The 22,918-nt window shown below is 53.8% G+C and overlaps 1 protein-coding gene across 4 annotated transcripts; it reads right to left on the bottom strand.

The window, feature by feature from the left end:
* Nucleotides 1–1,522: 1,522 nt before the first annotated feature.
* On the bottom strand, nt 1,523–22,466 carry GLTP (glycolipid transfer protein). 4 transcript variants are annotated; one of them, XM_057306058.1, is made up of 5 exons: nt 22,220–22,466; nt 8,417–8,475; nt 7,338–7,498; nt 4,435–4,554; nt 1,523–2,702 (listed from the first exon to the last, which is right to left on the bottom strand). In XM_057306058.1, exons 1-5 carry the CDS (start codon nt 22,320–22,322, stop codon nt 2,543–2,545), a joined length of 603 nt encoding a protein of 200 aa, XP_057162041.1. In that variant the 5' UTR covers nt 22,323–22,466; the 3' UTR covers nt 1,523–2,542. The 4 variants fall into 4 exon arrangements, with proteins under 4 accessions (XP_057162041.1, XP_044245853.1, XP_026370875.1 ...); XM_044389918.3 differs by having other exon boundaries at nt 1,523–2,706; nt 4,435–4,585; nt 22,220–22,454; XM_026515090.4 differs by having other exon boundaries at nt 1,523–2,706; nt 4,435–4,585; nt 7,338–7,471; nt 22,220–22,452.
* Nucleotides 22,467–22,918: the final 452 nt, after the last annotated feature.

Genomic DNA, 22,918 nt, shown 5'->3' with positions numbered 1-22,918 from the left:
GCCCCGGGGCAGAAATCAGTCCCACTTTGACAAAAATGAAATGGGGGGACAGAGCTGCACTGCTGGCTTTGTCTCTGGGCACCCAAAGTGCTCCCAGGGGCCCAGCAGATACGAGGAGTGGAGGCTGGCCTTCCACAAAGACATTGCCTTCCTGGTCCCATAGTGCAATTTGGAGACATGAAGAAAGACTTTATTTATTTATTTATTTATTTAAGATTTTATTTATTTATTTGTCAGAGAGACAGCGCTCGCACGAGCAGGGGGAGCGGCAGGCAGAGGGAGTAGCAGGCTCCCCACTGAGCTGGGAGCCTGATGCGGGACTCGATCCCAGGACCCTGGGATCATGACCTGAGCCGAAGGCAGACGCTTAACCGACTGAACCACCCAGGAGTCCCTCTTTTTTTTTCTTTCTTTCTTTCTTTCTTTCTTTCTTTTTTTTTTTTTTTAAGTAATCTCTACCCCCAACGTGGGGCTGGAACTCACAAGCCCCAGATGAAGAGCCGCATTCTCCATCGATGAAGCCAGCCAGGAGCCCCAAGAAAGGCTGTTTTTCAAAGGAAGATGCAGAATTCTTTTTACGTGTTGGCAGTTTTGTGTTTCTGGGAAACCCAAAGTGACAAAAGGCCTAAAAAGCAGTTACAGCTTAGAAAGGTCAGTAGCATTCTTAGACCAGCAACGGTGGGAAATATAATGAAATCAGAGACAGTAAAAAACTTGGTTCAGGTGTCCATCCCTTGGTCATGCCAGAGGCAGCCTTCCAAACTGGCCACCTGACTGGATTGAGCAGGAGACTCTGGAAGACGTTCCATCATTTTCAGGGTCATGTTCAAATCCCTTCGTAGCATGATTATGTGCACACGTGAGCACGTGCCCATTCACACGCACACACACCTGTCAGGCCACCAGGTCTCTGCCTACACCTTGGAGTGTGCCCTGCCCCTCCTCCCCTGCCAGGCTCTTCCCCACCCCGCTCCTTCCACGGAGGCTCAGGGCCAGCTGTGGCTCCCTCAGAAGCATCCCAGGATGTGGCCCCTCATCTGTGACCCAGGCACCCTCTGGGCACTGACGACTCTATGTCATCACTGTTGATTTACTGGCCCATCTAGACTATCAACTCTGTAGAAGCAGGAACGAAGTAAGATAAAGATTCTCTCTCCATTTAACGCTGGTATCAGAAGAAGCATAAGCCTATGAGAAAGTGCCAATAACCCCACAGGTTAGGGAGGCAATGGGGATTGCTGGGGACTGAGGCAAAGTGGAGAATACATTTGTCCACTTGTCCCATCCAGCCAAGGGAGCAGTTATTTCTCAGTGCTTGCCATGCAGTCTGAGTTTTTTTCGAAAGAAGCTAGAAATCAAGGTTTGTGTGTGAAATCTGCCCCATTTCTCAATGTGGCCACCACTTCTATTTTTGTAAACCATGGAGGCCAGAAGACAAGTCTCTGGCTGGTCCCCAGTTGTAACCTCTGTTCCAGAGTGGGGGAGGAAAAAAAAAGAATCATGAGCCAAAACAGCACACCAATGTGATTCCAAAATAGAGATTTATTTATTAAGGATCATTTAGTTTCTTGCATAAAAATCACCAATTGTTCCTCATTGGGTTTTGAACACACATCAGTTCTTTTGGGGTTGCTTTGTTTACCCCAACACTTTAAAAAATACAGCTCTTTTTTAGCGCCAGGAAGGACGGTTAAGGCAGTGAGGCGTTTTCTTGGGTCTCAGCAGACGGAGGGTCCACCCTCTCCCCCTTGAGAGAATACACATGGTAGGTAGTTTCTTAGGTTGGAAAAGCTGTCCCTGAAGAAAATAACTATGCAGAAGAACACAAATATAGTCATCTGTGGTCACTTATTTGTGCCTGATAGCTTTAAAATAACTACCCCCCCTTGGCCATCAAAGGCTTGCTGGTTGGGTTCAGCTATAAAAACACCGTCTGGCAAAAGACAGTAAGAAAGAGCAGGATCTATAATGACAGTGTTGTGAGGTCGGGCCGTGCAAACCACATGAGAAGACACACCAGTTTGCTCTAGAAAAAAAGAAAAAAGCCCACCACAGGGGCCCTATATAATTTCAAATCAAATTCCTCATGGTCCTTAAAATACCCAAAACATCATTCAGCCAGATCCTAAGACACGAGCTTCTTTTTCAAATGAAGTGTATGACACACAGCTCCCCCCAGAGTTACGCTCCGCATGGGGAAAAACCAGGGAAAAAAAGGAAAAAAAAAAACAACCAAAAAACCCTTCGGACTTGATTAGAAACATTAATTGATTTTTACCACACTGAAATGGAGGGATAAAAGTCAGTCTGTGCTGCTGTGAAATTCAAAGGGGATTTGGAAGTAGGATTGTTATTTATTGCTCTGTTAGGATAAACCCCCCAAAATGACTTTTAAAAAACACCAGGGCTGGCTGTCCCCTGCGGGCCCCCGCCGGCCTCCGGGCAGCTCTGGACGAGGCCTGCCAGCCTGATTCACAGTGATTCGGGTTCGCCTGGTGCTGCGAGCGGCCCTCCCGGGCGCGCCTACACCTTGTAGTTGAGCTCAGCGTTCATCTTGGTGTACATCTCGTAGATGACGTCGATGGTGGCCGTGTAGTTGACCAGGAAGAGGCGGACCTTCTCCAGGCACTCCTCCTCTGTCACATTCTGCCCCTTCGAGAGTGCTTTCAGGAAGTCGGACTTGTAGGGTGCCGCGTACAGCGCTGCCTTGAGATGGGCAACAAGAGGGGGGGAGGCATGGTGTTAGGGGACCGGTGGGGCCACCAAGCGGGGCCTCTGGGCCGGGGATGGTGGGCTTCTGGGAGGGGATGTCCCCGAGGTCCGTGCTACTCGTGGCATCGGAAGGGAAAGGAAGAGGAAGATGTGTGTGCCCTTCTACCCCGTGAGGGACAGCAGGACGGACACGAGCTTTGGGGACCGACAGACCTGGGTTCAAATTCCAGCTTGTGCCACCAACTAGCTGTGAGCCTTGAGCAAGTTATTTAGCCTCTCTGAGCCTCAGTTTCCTCATCTGTAAAATGGGGATGATGATGGCACCCACCGAATCAGGTTGCTCTTGGAAAGGATGGGGGGTGGTGCCCAGTGCTTAGGATGGTAGCAGGCACAGGTCCCAGCGCCAAGGAGCCTCTGACCTCTGGGTTCCCTGCTCTGGACAAGGCCGACCGGGAGAAGGCCAACTGCTACGGCAAAGATGTGGCCTCTCTTGTCCTTCAGGGGGCAACGCTTCCCTAACTTTCAGGGCTTCCCTGATCCATGAAAAGTACTGAGAACCAGAAACGCACAGAAAATTCCAGAACCGGAAAGAAAAGGGTGCAGCTGGATGAGAAGCTTAGGCCAAGTCTGACAGGGTGAGGCGGCTATAAATAGTATCATCATGATGAACACCAACAGCAAGACTTCTAGAAACGGAGTGTAAACCATGCACCAAGCACTTCGTACACACTGACTTGTTCAACCTTCACTACGACCCTTGGAGGTGGGGCCTAGTTTATACCCATTTGAAAGAGGAGGATGCGAAGGCTCAGGGAGGTAGAATCCCAGACTCCCTCTTACTGTGTGACCTGGAGCAAGAAGGTTAACCTCTCTGAGCACCAGTTCCTCATCTGTGAAATGGGGGTGAGGACGCACCCACTCCATGGTGCATTCGTAAAGAGCACCAGCCGTGGGCAGCCCGCCTTGGGCCAGGTGCGCAGGACACACCACTATCACTCAGGTGCCACTTGTGAGCAGCACACAGGGAGGGCAGGGCTTCATGGCACCCACCTGGGATGGCCCTGCCCCAGCGCTGCCGGACAGCACAGCCCAGAGGCGACCCAGCTCTTCCTGCCAACACCCAGACAGGCTCCCGTCCCAGCCTATGCCCTGCGGGAAAGAGGCCAGCCTGCCAGACCCCGGTTCTCAGGGGGACGAGGATTGGCTGCAGGCGAGAGGGTGGGCCAGGACCGGCTGGGCAAGGTGAGCCGGCCGAGAGACGCAGGGTGGCCGCAACAGTGTGGAAGGCACCCCAAAGGGCCTCTTCATCGCCGGAGTGGGCCTCTCAGCCTGCCAAGCCTGGCGAGCCTGGGAGGCCCATTTCCAGAAACTCTGGGGAGCGTCATCCCAGCAAAAGCCACCAAGATGCCTGCGGACCAGGTCGCTTCGGCAGATGCCCCAGGGGGTGCAGGAGCCTTTCCTCTCTAACCTGCCCAGGGTGAGGATCTGGGCAGAATTCAAAGCGGCCAAACAGGCCTCCGGCCAGCAAGACCCCCACCAGGCTTTCTCCCACGGCCGCCCAATCAGGCCTCACGGGACGCTCAACAGAAACCCCACGGGCATCCACAGTAACACCACTGCGGCCACAGACGCAACTGCGCAAGCGCACTGGACAGGGCCCCTAAGGGCGCCAGCCTCGCCCCACAGAGGCATGGAGGCTTCTGGAGCCCCGGGCCGCCTCACCTGGAAGATCTTCTGCACAATCCAGCCGTGGTACTTCTTGAGCGCCATCTCGTAGGCCTTGGTGGCGTTGACGCGGATGAGGTTGGGGTGATTCTCGTCCCGCTCCCCGTCGCAGAGGCTCTGGAGGAAGACCTGGATGAAGCGGAGGCCTCTGCAGCGCAGGACAGAGACGGCTCTTCAGGACCGCGCATGCGCCCGCCCGCAGCCCGCCAGCGCGCGCCTGCGCGTGCCACACCCGCACGCACTCGGACTCGGGCGCCTGCTGCGCGCCACGGCACCGTACACGCACACGGTGGCGGTTAAGCCTCCGGTGTTATCCTGAACCTGGTTTACATGGAATGTGACCCCCCGGCTCAATGCAGCCTCTCCCCGGCGCCTGGCTGACCGCAGTCCCTGTGGGGCTGTAAGGTCTCCGGGGCCAGGTCTGGGCCTGCCTTGCCCACTTCCGTGGCCGTGTGGCCTCCCCTGGGCTGGCACGCGGCAGGCGGCCGTCAGCGCTTGAGGACTGATGACACAGCGCTGGCCCTTGGGGCTCATGGGGCCACAGACTTTGGACCCACTAGGCACGCTGACGAGCCTGGCCCTGTGCCCAGGCTCCCCACCCCCACCACGGCCCCAAGCCACTGTCTGCACCCTCCAGCGGCCACTTGGGCCCTTCCTCCAGGGACGGGACAATGCTTTAAGAGCCTGGAGAAGGCCATGGGGTACAGCAGGGTGACTACGGCAAAGATGGGTACCTGCTAGTCCCTTAATGCACAACATTTCATCTCCTCCTTCAGCCCCATAATCCGCCCATTTCACAGAGGAGAACATTGAGCGCCCTGAAAGCCTTGGGCAACGGCCAGGATGCAAACCCAGCTGTCTCATCCCCGAGCTGGACTCCTTCCTTCGCTGTCCCTCACTGTTCCCCCAGGGTCCCTGGATGAGCTGCTCTGCTCCTTCCCTGCAGGGAGGTAGGGATCACGCTGGAGGGCTGTCATGGGCAGGAACACTGGGACTAAGGCATCTTTTAACTTTATCACCTAGGAGGTAAAGGGAAGTCCTCTGTGCCTGGATAGAACCCTTAACCATCAGGGATCCGCCTGGGCTGAAGAACTGAGCCTAGGGGACAATCCTAGCCCTGCTCTGGGTCAGTCACCTCTCTTGAGCCCCTGCCTCCCCCCAGCCCTAATGACCACCCCTCTACCCAGCAGCTGGGATGAAGCACCATCTGACCCTGCTGCTCACCAGCTTCATGGCCCTCGGTGGCTCCCCAGCCCCCCTGACCATGCTGGGACTCATCCTTGTCCAATCCCACCTGGTCCCTCCCTGCTCCTGCCTCAAATCTAGAGCCTGTTGGACCAGACCCTCCCAGAGCAGCAGACACACCGTGACTCTCCTGCCCTCCCACCTCTCAAAAGCTTGTCCTCCTGCCACCCTCCCGCTCAGTCCCAGAGACTCTGCTTGGCACCCTTCCTCCAGGAAGCCCTCCCTGACCTCTCTCTGCTTCAGGCTCTGCTATCCTGCTGTCAGGGTCCACCCACCAGCCTGATGCCCGGGCCAGGCTGTGATACCACAGTGGGGCCCTGCCTCATTTAATGTGGCATCCCACACACCCCGCACACCCCACACACAGCAGGTGCTTATTATGTGCTCAGCCTGTTGGCATCTCCTTCACCTGCCCTCCTAGTCACCTGACTCTGTCCACGTCTGACCCGAACACGAACAATCTAACTGAGCGGAACATCACCATCTGCCTTTCTCCTCCTCAGGACCCCACAGAGCCTGCTGATGGGTAGACCCAGGGTAGTTCTCATCCAGGCCTGGGAGTCTCTTGTTGACAGACCAAAGAGGGCAGCTCAGTGGGGGCAAGTCCTGCAACATGTTGTGAGGGTGCTAATCCTAGCCCACCTACTCCCTGACGCCCACTAGGCTGCACCCTCCAGGGACCTGACTCCTCCTGTTCCATTTCACCAAAGAAATGCGTGGTGGAGAGAGGAGACTGGCTCCAGGAGATGGTAGGAGACACGGGAGGAGCACCCTTCCTGACACCTGACTCCAGGCTCAAGAGAAGGCAAGGCTGGGAACATCTGTGGGCCTGAGAGTGCGTCCCTGGCTTCATAGCGGCTGCCAGTGGTGTTCCCATAGCTAAAGGAGAATTCTGTAGCTGGTCTAGAGAGCAGTGTGAGGGCGGCAAGCAAGCTGCTTGGCTTCTCTGAGCCTCGGTGGCCTCATCTGTAAAATGGGAACAACTGTATCTGGCTTCAAGTATTTGCTGGAAGGACAATATATATAGTGATTATGAGCATTCTCAAGTCTGGGGTAAGATCGTCTGGGTTTAAATCCTGTATCAGGATACCCTGTCCCCAGCCCAGGGGACAAATCTGTGCAAATAAGAGTTTCTTCTCCTCAAGACACTATATTTCTGTCAAGTAGCTGTCATAATATATGAATCTACCCTGTGCATGATGTAACCAGCCCCGGATAGGATGCCTTTGTGCAGTGCACAACCTGCACAACTGTGCTTGGCCACTGAGTCCCAGCTCTGACCTTGTGACCTGGGCCCATGATTTGGCCTCCAGAACCCTCCCAGTGGCCTCCCTCTGTGAGATGGGGATAATCACCACACCTAACTCCCAGCACATGAAATACGGTCAGGTGCAGGAAACGTTTAACACAACGCCCAGAGTATGCACTCACTTGCTAAGTCTCTGATGGGGCTGGAACAGGGAGCATCACCATCGGGTGGGCCTTGGCCCTTTGGGCGCTTTTCCTCAGCTACTAACTAGCATCACATAAGGGAGCCTATGTGAAAGAAATGGAGGTGACCTTGCAGGACAATAGTAGGGCTGGACGTCCCTCTTCTGCAGAGCAGGGCCCCCGGGCTGCACAGCCACACACACCCTGCCGCCCAAGCCTGTCACCTTTTCAGCCACATCAGCGCCAGCGTGGCTCCCACTTTGGGCCACTCAGCTCCATACATTTCCTTCTCCACCTCCAGAATGTTCTGCAGGGTCCGGAACTTGGCCGGGTTGGTGTCGTACACAGCCTTGATTTTCTGAAATGGAGCACATGGGGTTTCCCCCTGGGAAAAGCTGTCCTCACTGATGGCCGGCCCACGTGCTCACTGGGGGAGCACCCCTTTCCTTCCCACCAGCACCAGGCCCGGCAGCAGGGCTGGTAACGGTAACTGCCCTGGCTGGTCACGCTTACTGAGTACCACCCATGAGCCGAGAGGGGCCAAGTGCTTTATGGGGTCCCCACAGCGATCCCGATGTTGCTCTGTCATTATCCCAGTTTGCAGATGAGGAGACTGAGGCTCAGAGAGGGGAGAGTGACAGCTGGTACGGGTGGCCACGGGTTCCAGCGCAGACAGGCTCCAGAGGCCAGGTTCTCCAACCACTACTGAGAACTCCTCAGACGCCGAGCATCTGTGGACAATCGCTTTGGGATTAACGGGTGTCCAGGAATGAGGCTCCTGAGTTGGAGCCAGGCAGTTCAGATCTGAATCTCACCTCTGCCCCTTCCCAGTGAGCCTCAGCTTCCTCATCTGTAAAATGGGGATAATGCCAGGCCAGCCCCAAAGGGCTGCTGGATGCACCCAAGCCTGCAGGTCAGGCCCTACGTGGATGCTCACGGGGAGAGGGTCGGTGGCTGGGGAATGGCAGTGGGAGCTCCCAGGAATGGGGAAGGCAAGGGCCGAGCCGATGCACCCATGGACTTCAGAGTTTACTTCTTATTTGGTCGGGGTGGATACAGGAACCAGGTTCCTGCTCAGGTCAACCCTTCAGACTGTGGTCCCAGTCAAGCTGTGACTGGGGGGCATGACTGCAAAGGACTAGGAACCTTGAGCCCTGAGCTGGACAAGCTGAGGGCCAAACCCATTTTCCACATCTCCTTCCTGTTTCTCAAGCTCGTGGCGGGGAGTGGGGCATGGGCACCCCATGCCAGATTAGATTCCCGATGCAGGCTCTGGGCTGTGGCTGCCGGGCCAAGTACATACCGTGATGTTGCCGCTGATGTCTGCCTTGATGGGAGTAAACACTGGGGACCCGAGGCAATCTGGGGACAAAATAAGAAGAGAGATTCAGACTGCCAGCTAGGATGAAGATTCAGGAACGCCCCAGGCCACAGAGGCTTGGGAACAGGAAGAAGGGTCACTTGGTGTGTTGAGGGAAAAGCCGAGCTATTTATAGGTGTTGAAAAGGCTCATGGGCAAGTTAAGATGGAGTGCTGGGCTCCAGGTGAGACCAGTTTCTTGCTGCAGGACTTGTCAGAGCCTTTAAATGCAACTAGAATATCTAGGGGGCAAACCCTTTCGTCCACAGCACTCTTTCTCCCTTGGACAGCACTGTCCAGAACTTTGTGCAGTGATGGAAATGTTCTATATCCGCACTAATACGGACCCCATGTGGCTACTAGGCACTTGAAATGTGCTGTGACTGAGGAACTGGATTTGTAATTTTATTTGACTTCCATCACTGAAATATACATAGCACACATGGCCCATGGCTACCATACTGAACGGCACAGCTGTAGAGTACCTTGCAGAACTAATGCTCTGATAAACCCATCTTGGCCAACAAGGTGCATCACCACTAATTGACCAGCCGGCCAGGAGGCAGACTGAGGAATCTTATGAAGCAGAAGAGGGCCCAGATTTATTAAAAATGACCTTCTCATTCACCAGCGTCTAAGAAATGAGCTGGGGACTCAGAGGCTCCATGGTTCTGAGACCCTGCATTAGAGCCCAGGAGAACACACCAGCAATGGTATCTCAGTCACTTAACAGAACCTGAGGACTGCGGACTCGACTCCCAGCTCTGCACGCATGGGCAGTGTGGCCTGGGCTGTGTCCCTTCAGCTCCCCCAGCCTCAGCTTTCCCATCTAGCCAGTGGGGCAACAGGACCGATCAGACATGCCGTGGGCAGGGCTTGAAACAGGCCACTTCCAAGACACGTGTTTGTCTATCTCTGGAATCGGAATGTTCTTAACTGGAGGGGTTTTTTCCCTTCTTGGTTCCTTTCTGTTACTGTTAAGTAACAGTAAAGTTACAGTAACTTTCTGTTACTGGTGACACCTTTAAGTTGAGAAAAGGCAGACCTAGAAATCGGTAGACCTGAAATGTGAGCAGCCTGTGGCCTGCCTGCCCCCCTTCCCTCCTTTGTGACTCCCCGGCCGACCGTCACGATGACCAGAGATGAACAGGTTCAACGTGAACTTCACCCTCAGAACCTGACGACAGCTGAGCTCCCCCAGCACGTTCTCACTGTCCTCGATGCTGCGTCCAGAGACCTGCCACCCCGAGACAGAGCCCAGGGGATAGACGCCCAAGCAGGCTGGGCGTGGGTACCAGACCCATGGTGGGGGGGGGGGGGGACACAGGGCCAGACTCTCCTTGCCCAGCCAGGGCCTCGTATGCACGCCACCTTGACCGCACAGGAGCACTGGGGGAGCGACGTCCGCAGGCTGAATTCCACCCAAGGTGACCCGGCACACCTGGCCAACCATCTGGAACAGTCTGAGCACAGCTGTTAAGGGAGGTGCACTGGGGAAACAGCTTTAAGACACTAGAAATGAAATACCCCAAAACCCAATGGAAAGAAAGTGGGGTAGGCACCCAGCCAGGTGGGGTTCGAATCCTGCCCCTACCATACCCCAGTTGAGCAAGTCTGCTCGCCTGTGTGCCTCAGTTTCCTCTCGTGTCAAAAGCGGCAGTAATAGTACTTCATTCATAGGGTCGTCACGCGAATTAAAAATCACGCAGTGGCTGCATCTAGCAGAGTGCCCGGGGCAGGAACACTCAAGAAACGGACTTTGATTATTTTGGTGACCTCAAATTCCACGGTCCAGCAAACATCACCCAGATGTCACTCAGCTGTGCTTATAAGCCACTAGGCCCCGCAGAGTCTCTGCCAAATGGGAACCCCCTTGGCCTGTGCCCGCGTCCCCTCTATGCTCTGCCTTCCTGAGGCCCCTTGTTGTCGGGACGGGGCTGGGGCCTCGCTCGCCCTGCTGCAGGCTCCGGGCACGGAATCCTCAGGCTGATGGGCCAGTGTTCTCTCCGCTGCTGGGCTTCTCTCCCACGCCTGTGGAGGCTCCAAGGGGCTGGGCCGGGGGTCCGGGCGGCCTGCCGCCCTCCATCCGGAGCACTCTGGCCTCACACGCCTGCCGAGGGCACTCATAAGTGGGGTAGCTACTCCATCCCGCTCTTTACTGTTGCCTGGCGAACCACTGACTTCATCCAGCAGGTGCCACCCTGGACAGGTCGTGCCATTAGCTAACACTGCAGCATGTTACTACTAGCTCCCTCAAAGGACAAGGGGTTCTCGACTTGACTAATAATGCAAGCAAGCCAGGATCCCCCCCCCCCCCCGCCACCCGCAGTGCCTGTTCCCCTCCTGACAGTGTGGCCAGGGGTCACCAATTCCCAACCTCGCTGGGGCCAGCCAGGTGCCACAGATGAGATGCGTGGGGACCGGCACAGCCCTTCTAAAGGGACAGCTGCTCCTCGGCGCTGGCTGATGGCTTCAGGTCCCCACCTTCCAAAAATGCCAACTGTCCAAACGTACGGGGTGAAGTGCCGGATGGCGAGACAGGGGCCATCAAATATTAACGGCAGAGTAGAGGCGGTGGGTATATAAATTTTCGCTGTAAAATTCTTTCAATTTTGCCATGTTTGCAAATGGTCGTATAAAATGCTGGGGGAAAAGTCAGGGTTATTTTTGTTGTGGTTGATTGGTTGGTTGTTATTCCTAAAGTCATGTATTTTCCTTTTCCTCTTTTCCCAAGTCCGTTTCACTGTGACAGTGCTTGTGGTCCCATGTGTAACGCCGGTTACCCTCCATCTCGGCCTTGGACTTGAGCTCTGAGAGGGCAGGGACCAGGTCGCCTGGGTTCCCCCGTGTCTCCAGCGCCTGGCAAGCAGCCAGACCCCGTCAGGCACTCAGGCAGCATCTGTGGCCCAAATGAGGTGGTAAACCTCCCGCCGGGCTCGTTGCACCAATGGACCCAATGCATAGTTCAAGGCGCCCACCCCACCGAGACAGCGGAGACTTTGGGAAGGGGCTCAGGCCTCAGTCTCCCTGGCTGTGCCTCCCTGGGCAGGTCTCCGCGAGTCATCTGTGCCCTGCCGCGGTGGCTCTTCCTGCTCCGAGCCGACTGCAAGGCAAACCTACCAAGGGAGAAGGAGAAACCCCGGGGTGTCTTCACCAGAGGTCATGGTCAACCGTGCCTGGGCGGTTGACTGGCATGTCCCGGTGACTTGGGTCAGTCGACACACATTTCAGAGATGCAGAGACATGGTCTCTGGCCTCCTGGGCTCTGAAAAGGCTCTTGTGCGGTTCTGAGCGGCCCGGCGGCCCTGGTGGCAGGAGAAAGGCTTTTTGTTCCCTGTTCCCCTGAAAGTGCGCTCTGCGGGTCACGAGGCCACGTGGTCAGCAGGAGCCGGGCCCTGACAGCAGCGGTTTTGTGTGGCGTGGCCAGCATGCTGGGACAGAGCCTCTGCTCCGCTGGGGGTAGGAATGTGGGTGGAAAGCGCACTTCTAGAGCTGGGAGCAGAGCGGGAGCCGGGAGGGGGAGGCAGAGGGAGGGGGGCGGGCCCCAGAATCCACTTCCAGCAGGAAAGGCATCTCCGTGGACCCACCCGCGCAGGCTGAGGTCGGTTTAGGAGCACCTGGAAGCAGGCCGCCTGGGGTCAGGGAAGCAGCAGTGTGGCCCTCCAGAGTCGCTGCTCGGGCTTTAGGTCTCAGGTCTGGAGTGACTCTGGATGAGTGACTCGGCCATGCCGGGCTCAGGCCCCTCGCTGGCCACAGCCCACAGGCGTCAGGCGAACGGGAGGTGCTCCGGGTGTAGTTGAGCTGACACCTGCTTCACCGTGACCCACCCAAGGCCACCAGGCCCAGAAAAGCCGACAGACCCTGCCTAGGGTCACACAGAGGAAGCCAGGCACCCGGACATGATTACGGAACCAAGGCTGGTTCCACTACTCCCTCACCTTTCTTTCTAGAATGTTTCCATCCCATGTGAACTCAACCAAAGGGAGAGTATTCCAAGAGGAAAACCAGAAGATGATTTTAATCACCAAGACACTGTGGCCTTTCAGATACTTTAAACTCAGGCTGCCCCTACTCCGGATACAGCGGGTAGAGCTTGGCGCTAACCAGGCTTACCTCTCCTGTAGTCTGCAGCCCTGCCCCAAACCACCTTTCTTGTTTTACCAGTCTGGCAGATACCTCAAAGCTGTTTTTTATTGTTGTCGGCAAACAGGCTCTTTAAAATGCCATCCAGAAGCCCTTCTGCCAGAAGGGAGGGAGGGGGCTTGGATGGCTTCCGGGTTCCTCCTCTGACCTCCAGGGAGAAAGGAAGTTGTCTTAAAACAACAACAAAAGCCAAACAAAAAACAAAAAAAAGAAAGAAAGAGAAATCAGATATAACTCCACCATCTTACTCCCTAGGACCAACTCTAACGCACAGATTCTAAATATAGATAAGCCTTGGTTATCTGCAATACGTGGCAAATGTCCCCTTTTGTTTGCTGTGGAAGGTTTTTCTAAGCCTGCTACTCAACGCAGAATGCATTAAGGAAAATACCACAAATCTGATTACAAAATCCAGAGACCTCTTGTATGGGGCACGAGGAGACATCCCATCACTAATCACAGGCAAACAACAAACTGATGGTTGGGGTGCTAATCAGTGAAACAAACCATGGACAGAAGATTATTACCCCTAATATGTAAAGAGCTCTAACAAATCAATAAGAAACCCAACTCAACAGAAAAATGGCAAATCACAGAACAATAAAACGCCTTATCTCAATAATAAAAAGAAAATAAAGCAGTGAAATATTTTCTAAATACCAAGTTTTATGAATGCAGTGACCTCGAGTTCAACCATTCTGTATGGAACTCATCAAAATGTAACGCAAATGTCCATGCTTTTTCGTACCGCATGCCAGGCACGGTTTTCTAAACAGGGCCATCATTGAAAATATGAATTATGATAAAGGTGTGACCCAGCAACATCACAGACCCCCTCAACCCTTCACTAAATGGCTCTGCACAGTTTAAAAGAAACTTCTCTTGATGGGTGACGGTCACTTCCTCCTGCTTTCTCTGCAGTGCATTCATTCTGCTAGATACTTGGAAAAATAAATAGCCAACTGTGTCAGCATCACCTGCAAAATAAGAGGATGGAGGTACCAAGCGAGCATGTCGTGCCTGACCTCCGAGACGATTCTGGCTGGACAACCTCCTACCTGGGTCTTCATAGTTCAGATGAGGGAGAATGCCCAGAGAGCAGAATTCCCCACGAGCCAGCAGTCACCATATGCCACCCAGAACCAGACTCATTTCTGCTTTCTCTGGCCTCAACGTGATTGGAAAGCAAGAGTCGCTGTGCTCTGAGCAAGACCGCACCACGCTCCGTGCAAGCTGCCCCAACACACTGGACACCAGGGTGACCCAACTGCCCTGCCTGGCCCACCCTCTCACTGCGTCTCAGGAATACAGAGCATGGGGCTCCTGGGTGGCTCCGTTGTTTACGTGACTGCCTTCGGCTCAGGTCGTGATCCCCGGGTCCTGGGATTGAGTCCCACATCAGGCTCCTTGTTCAGCGGGGAGACTGCTTCTCCCTCTGCCTGCTACTCTGCCTGCTTGTGCTCTCTGTGTGTCAAAAAAATAAATAAAATCTTAAAAAAAAAAAAAAAGGAATACAAAGGATTCCATTTCTTAGACACATGGCTTCACTTTCAGCCTGTGTGATTCAGGACGGAAAACACCTAGCCCAACCCATAAATACTTACTCCAGAAAGGAAGAACAGAATGCCTGTGTCGTTGATGCTAGGAGCCTGGTTTGGGAAGGTTCTATTTCAAATTCAATTCTTTTTTTTCCAATAGCCAGATAATAAGGTTTTGTTGTTAAAGACGTGGGGCAGATTAACTTTATAGGTCCTGCGTTACAAGGACCATAATGAGAGGCACTCAAATTACAGCCTGTGGAGATGAATCATTTATTAATCCACAGGTATGTGGGGTGGGGTGTGTGTGTGTGTGATGGCTCAGTTTGCAACAAGGCCTATTTTGAAGAACAAGAACGTTGAGAATGCCCACCTTTCTAAAACTAAAACTTGTTGAGATAAAGCACTTTATTGTTGTTGGTCTGTGAACTGCCATTTAAAAAAATCCTGGCTAAGGAGGAAAGAATGTTTACAAAACAATCCAAAACATTGCTTTTAAAAATCACCCCTATGACAGGCCAACTCTCTTTGTCCATAGTTGCCCGGCTTCTGGGCAAAAACCAGCCTTGAAGTGGGAATGTGGTTAGGAAATGGGTTTTTCTTCACTTGCTGTGTGGCCTGGGAGAGATCAGTTAACCTCTCTGAGCCTCGGTCTCCTCCACATTTGTAAAATAAGGCTGATAATGGACCCCACCTCACGGGGTTGCTGGGAGGCTTAAATCAGGTTGTATGAGGGGCTCTGCATGGTCTCTGGCACCTAGTAAGCACTCCAGAAAAAAGGAAGTACTCTTTATGTTTATGATTATTACTACTATTATAAATGATAACATCATTTCCATCTTGTTCAACTGGCACAGGAAATCCAGGAAAGAATGATCCCAATGACTGAGAAATCAAAGGACAAAGAGAGGAAGGGAGGGAGGGAGGAAAGGGGTCTCCATGGATGGGCATGGATACAATTAGCAGGAAACCTCCAGTCATAAAATCACGATTTCAAATGTATTCCAGATAGCTTAAAAAAAAAAAAAAAGAGAGAGAGAGATCTCAGAAGGGAGTGGAGTAAGGAACTGGGGGGAAAGCAAGGCAGAAAATGAATCATTTCCAAGCACAGGGAAGTGTGAGCTGGCTGGTTTTTATAGGACCCTGGAGAGGGCTGATCAGCTGTAATGACTTAAAAGCTCAGCTACAGTTAACACTCTAACAACAACAAAAAAAAAAAAAGCAGCAGCAAAGAAAAAAGGCCCCTGATACAAGTAACACTGTAAGAAGGTAACAAAAGGAGTTAACACCCACCCAGACCATTTTTTTAAACGGAAACAATGAAACCTAAGACCAGAACCCCTGCATTGCCAACCCGCACTCAGGGAAGTAAGGACTGTCATGCCAGACGGGGGCCTCCTAGCGCCCCCCTCCCCCACAAACTGCGGGGAAGAGCCATTACAAAGGGCTGAATGCCCTTGTCTCTGCCCTGAATAAGACTGCCCTTCCTTGTTGCAGGGCCCTGTGGACCCACTTTCTAGCTGTGCCACCTGGTCAAATCCCTTCACCACTCTGAACCTCAGTGTCTTCTTCTGCAAAATGGTACCAACTCCTCCTCATTCCTGAGGTCATGATAAGCAGCTAGTTCAAAGCTCGGCCCATGGGAGCAGCTCAGAGGGGGGTTACACTAGCTATGATGGGGGGGGCACACGTTACACTTTATAAGGCCCTCTGTCACTCATGCCACTCATTCTTTTCCTTTTGCTTCCACACCTGCTGGGCAGCTCTGCTCAGCCGGGTGCGGGTGCACTGCCGGGTGTGGGGAGGGCCCAACTTCTGGGGATTCGCAGTAGGGACCTGTTCCTCCAAGCAGCCCTGTGTTGGAGGTGAGGAGCACCTCTTGAGCTAGCAAGAGACAGAATAGACGCTTGGGTCTTTTCTCTCCTGTTTCTCCATTTTATTCCCTCCAGGAGCAGAGGCTGGACTTCAGCTCTTGACCTCGGGGCCGGACTTTTCTGAACACAGAGCTGAGGAGGATCTGATCACTGTCCCTGGAGGACAGAGTGGGCGGGCGCCATGGGTCTGTGCTCTGCACTGACCTTTGGGGTTATAAACGAGGGTGCCGGGACAATCTCAGAGCAGCAGCCAGGCAGCTCAGCTGGCCCCGAGTCCTGGCAGACCATCACCAGACCCGGAGATGGCTTTTTTTGGGAAGATCTTCATTTCCCAAGGGCCGTGTGGCAAGAGCGGCAGTGTCTGAAAGCCTGAGGCCATCTGTCCCACCTGTGTGAAGACGGAGTGATTCAGGGCATCGAGTACCCACATCGTTTGGGAAGATCACCTCCATCGACCCTCCTGAGAGGCCCGGTGTCCCCGCTTCACAGTGCCCCAGGTTCTTTCCATTCATCTACCTGTGATGTTCAGAGCAAGGCCTTCAGCACACGACAGACCACAGCTGTCTTGGTCTACCTGAAGTGACTTCTCCCTGCTGAGCCTCAGCGAACTGCAGCTGTTACGGAGACAAGAGGCCAAGACGACGGGGCCAGCAGAAGTGCTCCCATCAGGTGTTCCTCGGATCTTACTGGGGCCAGACGAGACCAGGAGCGGGACACATCAGAACAAATTCACGCACACAGTAAGTGCTCCTTCAGCCCAGTGGGCCCTAACTACTTGCAAATGCATGGCCAACTAACAACGAGAGTCTGCAGGCAGTTTCAAGATTGCCAAAACCCATTGCAAAAAGGGTATTTTTGGCTTCTTTCTCCCACAGGACATAGTTTCTTCCTTCTGGAAGTATCCCTCCCAGGCATATCGTCTATGTCCTGTCCCTAAAGAATCCAGCGCTCAACAGACACTCAACCAAAATGATAACTAACCTGCTACAGTAAGAGGGTTAATAGAGCTTATCTTTCTGGGGGATATTCTATATAAAACCAAAAATAAACATCTATTCATATAAACTTCAAAAACAAAACAAAACGTTGCAGAGATCTGACAGGTGATCCCAAGTCCCAGAAGGCACTTGTTGCAATGGGGAGAATAACCTCCCCTAAAGAAGGGGAACTTCTTACTCATAGACCAAGGGACGCTGGTGGGGCTGGTTCCCAGGCGGGTTAATGCCATGTCCCAATTACAGGATAATCTGACCTGTTTGGTACCTCCCCACTGGAGGACTTCCATATCCTAGTCCTTCAAACTTGCATTCAAATGAGCAAGGGTTATGGGCCCGGCTGGGCAGGCCAATGATGAGGCACACACCTCAGATGAAACCAATATATCTGGTCTGCGGTTCCCAGCATCTTGGGCAAGTCACTGTGGGGCCGGCAGAACCCTGGACTTCTTCGGTCCAGGCTGGGTCCATGGGGAGCCAGAGGTGGGGTCTCCTCTCTCAGACTGGAAGCCAGGAGAGCAGGCAGGCATGCACAAGCCAAAACCACTGCGTGAGGAGTCCAGAGGCTGGAGTTCTGAGTTCTAGTTGGACTCTACTGGTTAATCCCCCAGCTGTGTGACCCTGGGCAAGTCACCTAACCTCCTGGGCCTCGGCTTCTCTGGCTGTATAGCAAGAAGATTATTCTGTGCTGCTGGGCTGCCACTGGCCCCCCAAACGAGAGCAAGCACTGAACCAAAGGGATGGGAGAGCACTCTTTCTGGGGTTTTCCCTATGACTACTTGACGAGCACCAGATTCGTGTAAGGCCTGACTCTCTGGACATCCGTTTAATTAAACAAGAGATCTGAATGAAGAAAAATCACCCCCAGAATTCGGATTTCAGGAACTGAGAAATGGAAATCATTCCCTTCAGCTCCTGCATCTTAGTTTCTCCCCAAAGAGTGAAAGCAAACAGGTGTGATGTCACGTGCCACGTCTGACCTGGAGCAGCGTGTTAAGAAAAACGCCAAGGTTGTGTCTAGACTAAAAGGGAGAGAACACGGTCACGATTGATTAATAATGTCTGCCGTGGGTATGGTTTATGAGCTATGTATTTTAATTTAGAAAGAGAAATACAAAACTGCTTCTAGAAAGAACCCAGAAAAAAAGGGGGGGGGGATGGAACCAAAAGCATTCACTCAGCAAATACCATTAGCTCGCCCAGGGCTAGGCACTGAAATAGCTTCAAGTCACAGAATGTGATAGGTTCTATGGTAGTCTAAGGAAGTTAGGAAAGACTTTCTGGATGAGGCAACTTTCCCGTGGAGATAAGCTTCTAGGCAGGGAATGACAAGATGAAATGACATCTAAGTCTCTCCCTCCCCCCTCCCACTCTCCCCAGCCCTCTAATTGTTAATGCTGGAGAACAGTGCAGCATAATTGACCTAAAAGATGAGAGAGCAGGCCTCACAGAATACAGTTGCAAGCTGATCACTCAGAGGCAAGATCCAATTACTGGGTCAAGGTGGAGGAAGAAGATGGGCAAAGGGCTGGACTCTAAGTGGACACAGTAAAAGCTGGAGAGAAGGAGGGAGGGCTAGCCCACAAGGTGGATGCTCTAAGCCACATCTGACCTGCCGCCCCAAAAATCAGCATCCACGCAGGCCAGCCAATTCTGTCACAAACCACACCGGACGAAAGTGAAAGAGATGTCGTTGTGCTAATAGGTTAAAAGCTTTCGCATCCTTTGACCCAGCAATTTCACTTCTAAAAATCAGAACGAATGAAAGAAGTACACAAAGAAACATACACGGGGATGTTCACTGCAGCGTTATTTACCCGAGCGGACCACGGGAAGCGATGTGAGAGTCCCACCGCGGGGGACTGGTTACATAAATAATGGCCACGTTCAAACAACGGGGTTCTAAGCAGCCACGAAAAACGACGATTGGCCTGGAAAGATGGTCGGGCTGTAGAGCTGGGCGGAAAAAGCAGCTTATACATTTTCCCCCGAAAGATGGATAAAAATGAGTGCAGAAGGACAATACCCTGAAAGCTCAGCAGAGATGCTCTCAAAACAAAGACAAAGAAACCAAAAAACTGCACCTGCACAGGATCTAAGAGGATTGGTGAACAAATCCACATAGAGTACTGGCACATAGTAAGTGCTCAATAAACGAAAGGGAGATTTTTTTTTTTTTTTAATCATTTCTTCTTGCTCGATTGTCCTTCGATAAACAGATCTTCCTGGCAGCAGTAAGCACTTTTTTAAAAACACTGCTTTCGCAGTGCCTGGGTGGCTTAGTCGGTTAAGTGTACAACTTTTGATCTCAGCTCAGGTCTTGATCTCAGGGTTATGAGTTCAAGCCCCATGTTGGGCTCCACGCTGGGCATGGAGCCTACTTAAATAAAAATAAATTAAAAAATAAAACCACAGCTTCCAGCCCTTTTCCCTGTGTATATCAAGAACAGTGGTTCTCAGATTTTGTCTCCTTGTGGACATTTTTGGTTGTCGGCATCTACAGGGATGCCACTGAAACATCCTCCAGCATGCAGGACGCCCCCCCCCCCCCGCCCCAAGAGTGATCTAGCCTCAACTGGCGGCAGTGCTGTGGTCGAGAAACCCTGATTTGGAGGGAATTGTCGCTGCAACCTCCCTCGGACTTCTTACATCTCCTTTGAGCCAGACCTGTCCCATTCAAGAGACACACAGAAACCACCCAGATCATCCAGGTCACCAGACACTCCTAAGATTTCACAGAGCTCCTAGTTACAGCCCACAGTGGATCTCAACTGACCCCTGAGTCCCAGAGAAAAGCCCCTAGTGGGAGCGTCCTCGGAAACCTTCAGTCCTCAGGCAAAATTCTTCTCCCCAGACAAGCATAATGGTTCCAAATGGATCATCGCAATTTTTTCTTTTTTTTTTTTTAGAGTGCCAAGAATGATTCTGTGTGGGCCAACCCGCTGGGGCCACTGTATCAATGGCGCTTCTGTCAACAGATGTGATGCCAAACAGCACACAGCTCATAGCAAAGACAAGGGTCCTTTGAGATCAGGGAAAGGGAGGAGGGCATGCTCTTCAGCCCTGGCATCACAGCACTGCCGGCTCCAGGGGCCACCATCCCCTTTCCTCTAAAACCAGCCAGATAATCACATCCAGGGAGGGCGCCCCCCACCCCCAGCCCAGGCTGCAGAACTGCAGGGAGCGCACCAGGGCTGACCACAAGGGGAGACCACAGGGCTTAACTTGGGGTTTCTCCGCCTCGACACTGCTAACATTTGGGGCTGGCTCGATTCTTCGTGGCGATGGTTGTCCCATGCACTGAGGGTATTCTGCAGATGCCTGGCCTCTAGCCCCTGCATGCGGGCGGCACCTCCCTGCCCGCCCCCCCCCCCACCTGGGACAAACAAAAATGCCTCTAGACATTGCTGGATGTCCCCTGAGGGGCCAAACTGCCCTCCGCGGAGAACCACTAGCTTCAACAGATTCTGAGTCCTTGACCGGGCAAGTGGGCTCCGCCCTGCGAATGTTCATAGAACATGAGGCGCGGTGGGAGGCATAAAAATAAATGAGTCCTCAGCGCGCTGAAGTCACTTGGTTCCCAAGCCCCTGCCTGGAGGATCTGTGTTATCTCAATACTGAGATACCAATAATAAGCACATTTCAGTCGTTCCATGAGTACTGACTAAGCACCTACTATGTGCCAGGCACTGTTCTGGGTACTGAGGATGCAGCAGCGGACATAAAGGACCAAGACCCTACTCTCGGGTTGCTTACCCAGGTCTGAGGATTGTACAGACCCAGAGACTGCACTCCCTCCAACACTGATTAATCACCTACCATGTGAAGGAACCAAAACTGGATCCGAGAACTCACAGGATAAGCACCGCCCCTCCTCTCCCTCCCCCCAGGGGTTAGGATCTATTTGGCACTTAAGGCCTCAGGGCTCTACACACACTTACTCCTTGCAGCTCGCCTTAGAGATCGGGATCCCCATTTCCCAGATGGGAATCACCCACTAGGGGGAACGTGAGTGACTGCCCAGGTGCCAGATCTCTTCAGTCCCAAGTCAGTGTTAAGGTTCTGTCAGTTTGTGGGTTTCACCCTGGGGACTGGTATCTTCCTGCAAGGCCACCAAGTGCACCAGCAGGGCAGGGTGCTGGGCAAGCCCACATGGAAGAGAAGAAAACAGAGGTTCAGGCTGCACCCTTTAGCCAGGACCCAAAAGGCAAAGGGCAGGAGCAGATGGTATTGAATTCTATTTCCCATTTTCCATCCAGGGCCTGGGCTGGCCTCAGGGAGGGGAGGGAGGCGGCTCTGAAGCTGGGCTAGGGAAGGCCTTCCTCATGCTCCCACAACCTTCCTGGACCTGATATTACAAGGGAGGGGTCTTCTTTTAGAATCCACACCAAGCACCCTGTGTCTGATGTCACCCCCACAAAGCAGCTTCCCCTGTCCTGACCCCTGTTCTAAATGGAGGAAAAACCTTAGGTGGTTCCCTCTAGAAGGGGGTGCCAGAATTTTCCAACTCCAGCTTCAAAACCCTCCTCCTCATCCTTCCCGGCTTCCTCATTTCTCTTTTGGAGTGGGGGTGGGGCGTCTTTGATCAGGAATGGGGGAATTCTGAGGAAAAAAGGGTTCACAAGGTCCCTCACAAGGTGAGGGAGAGGCTGGGAGAATAAGGAAAAGAGAGGGCTTATGAAATGGGAGGATTATTTTAAGGGGAGGGGGGTTGAAAGTCATTCTGAAAAGAAAGGAGGGAATGATGGGGTGAGGGATATAGGATTTGGGGGAGAAGGGGTGGGATGCTTTCGAGGAGATGGAAGACTGGGAAACTGAGGATTTGGAAGAGTGAGGGGTGTCTGGGGGAGATGGACGATTCGGGGAACCCAAGGAAATAGAGAACTGAGGGCATCTGAAGGATATGGTGGAATGTGAGGTGCCTGGAGATGAAGGAATGGAGACGGAGCATCTGGGGGTGTCTGGGAAGAAATGGAGGATGTGCTATGTTGGAGGGAGAGAGGATCTGGGAGTGGTCCGGAGTAGGGAGAATTGGGGGTGCCTGGAAGTAAAGGGGGTCTTGGGTGCCTGGGGAAACAGGATTCGGGTGTCTAGGAGAGGCATGGCTGGAGGATGCTAGGGAGATGGGGGGTTCGGGTGCGTCTGGGAGCGCTCTGGGGTAGAGCTGGGGCCGGATCCCCCCCTCACCCCGGCTCACCGAAGAAGGGCGGCAGGTGGGACACCGCCTCCAGGAAGGGCCCCGTCTCGATCTGCTTGTCCGCGGGCAGCGGCTTCAGCAGGTGCTCCGCCAGCAGCGCCATTTCGGGGTCGAGGCCGGCGGTGATGCCCCAGCCCGCGCCGCGGGCGTCCACGCCGCCCCCCGGGCCGCCGCCGTCAGCGCTGGGGCCGTCACTGCCGCCCGCCGCAGACTCTGGGGACGCCAGCGTCGCCACTTCCGCCCGCGCCGCGCCCCGCGTAGCCGAGCGCTCAGCGCCGCCCGCAGGCCGAGCGCCTAAGCGTCCCGCCGCGCCGCCCCGCCCCTGCCCGCCAGCGCCAATCCGCGCCCGCCGCCGCGCCCGCCCGCCCAATCCGCGCCCGCTGCCGCGGACCTCCGCGCCGCCATTGGTCCGGGGGCGGGGCCGGCCTGTCCGGCGCGGAAGCGAGCGGACTTGCCGGTCCAGGTCCGCCCAGGTGAGCCGCTCCCAGATGAGCCTTCTGCAGGTGTTCCTGCAGCCTCCCGGCGTATTGCCCCTCCGCCCCCAACCTGGGTGCGCCGGCTCGGGCCGGGTCCTCGCCAAAGGGGGCGTAGAACTGCTCAGGTCAAACGCAACCCACCTACCAGCCCAGATATACAGCCCAACGCAGCCAGCGCCCCGAGGACACCTGTTTCCTCAAGAACAGAGCCTGTCCTCCAACA

The sequence above is a fragment of the Ursus arctos genome, unplaced genomic scaffold (assembly GCF_023065955.2).
Source record: "Ursus arctos isolate Adak ecotype North America unplaced genomic scaffold, UrsArc2.0 scaffold_34, whole genome shotgun sequence".
Classification (NCBI taxonomy): domain Eukaryota; kingdom Metazoa; phylum Chordata; class Mammalia; order Carnivora; family Ursidae; genus Ursus; species Ursus arctos.
Note: the sequence above shows the minus strand (reverse complement) of the source record. Positions and strands in the feature narration are given on the sequence as shown.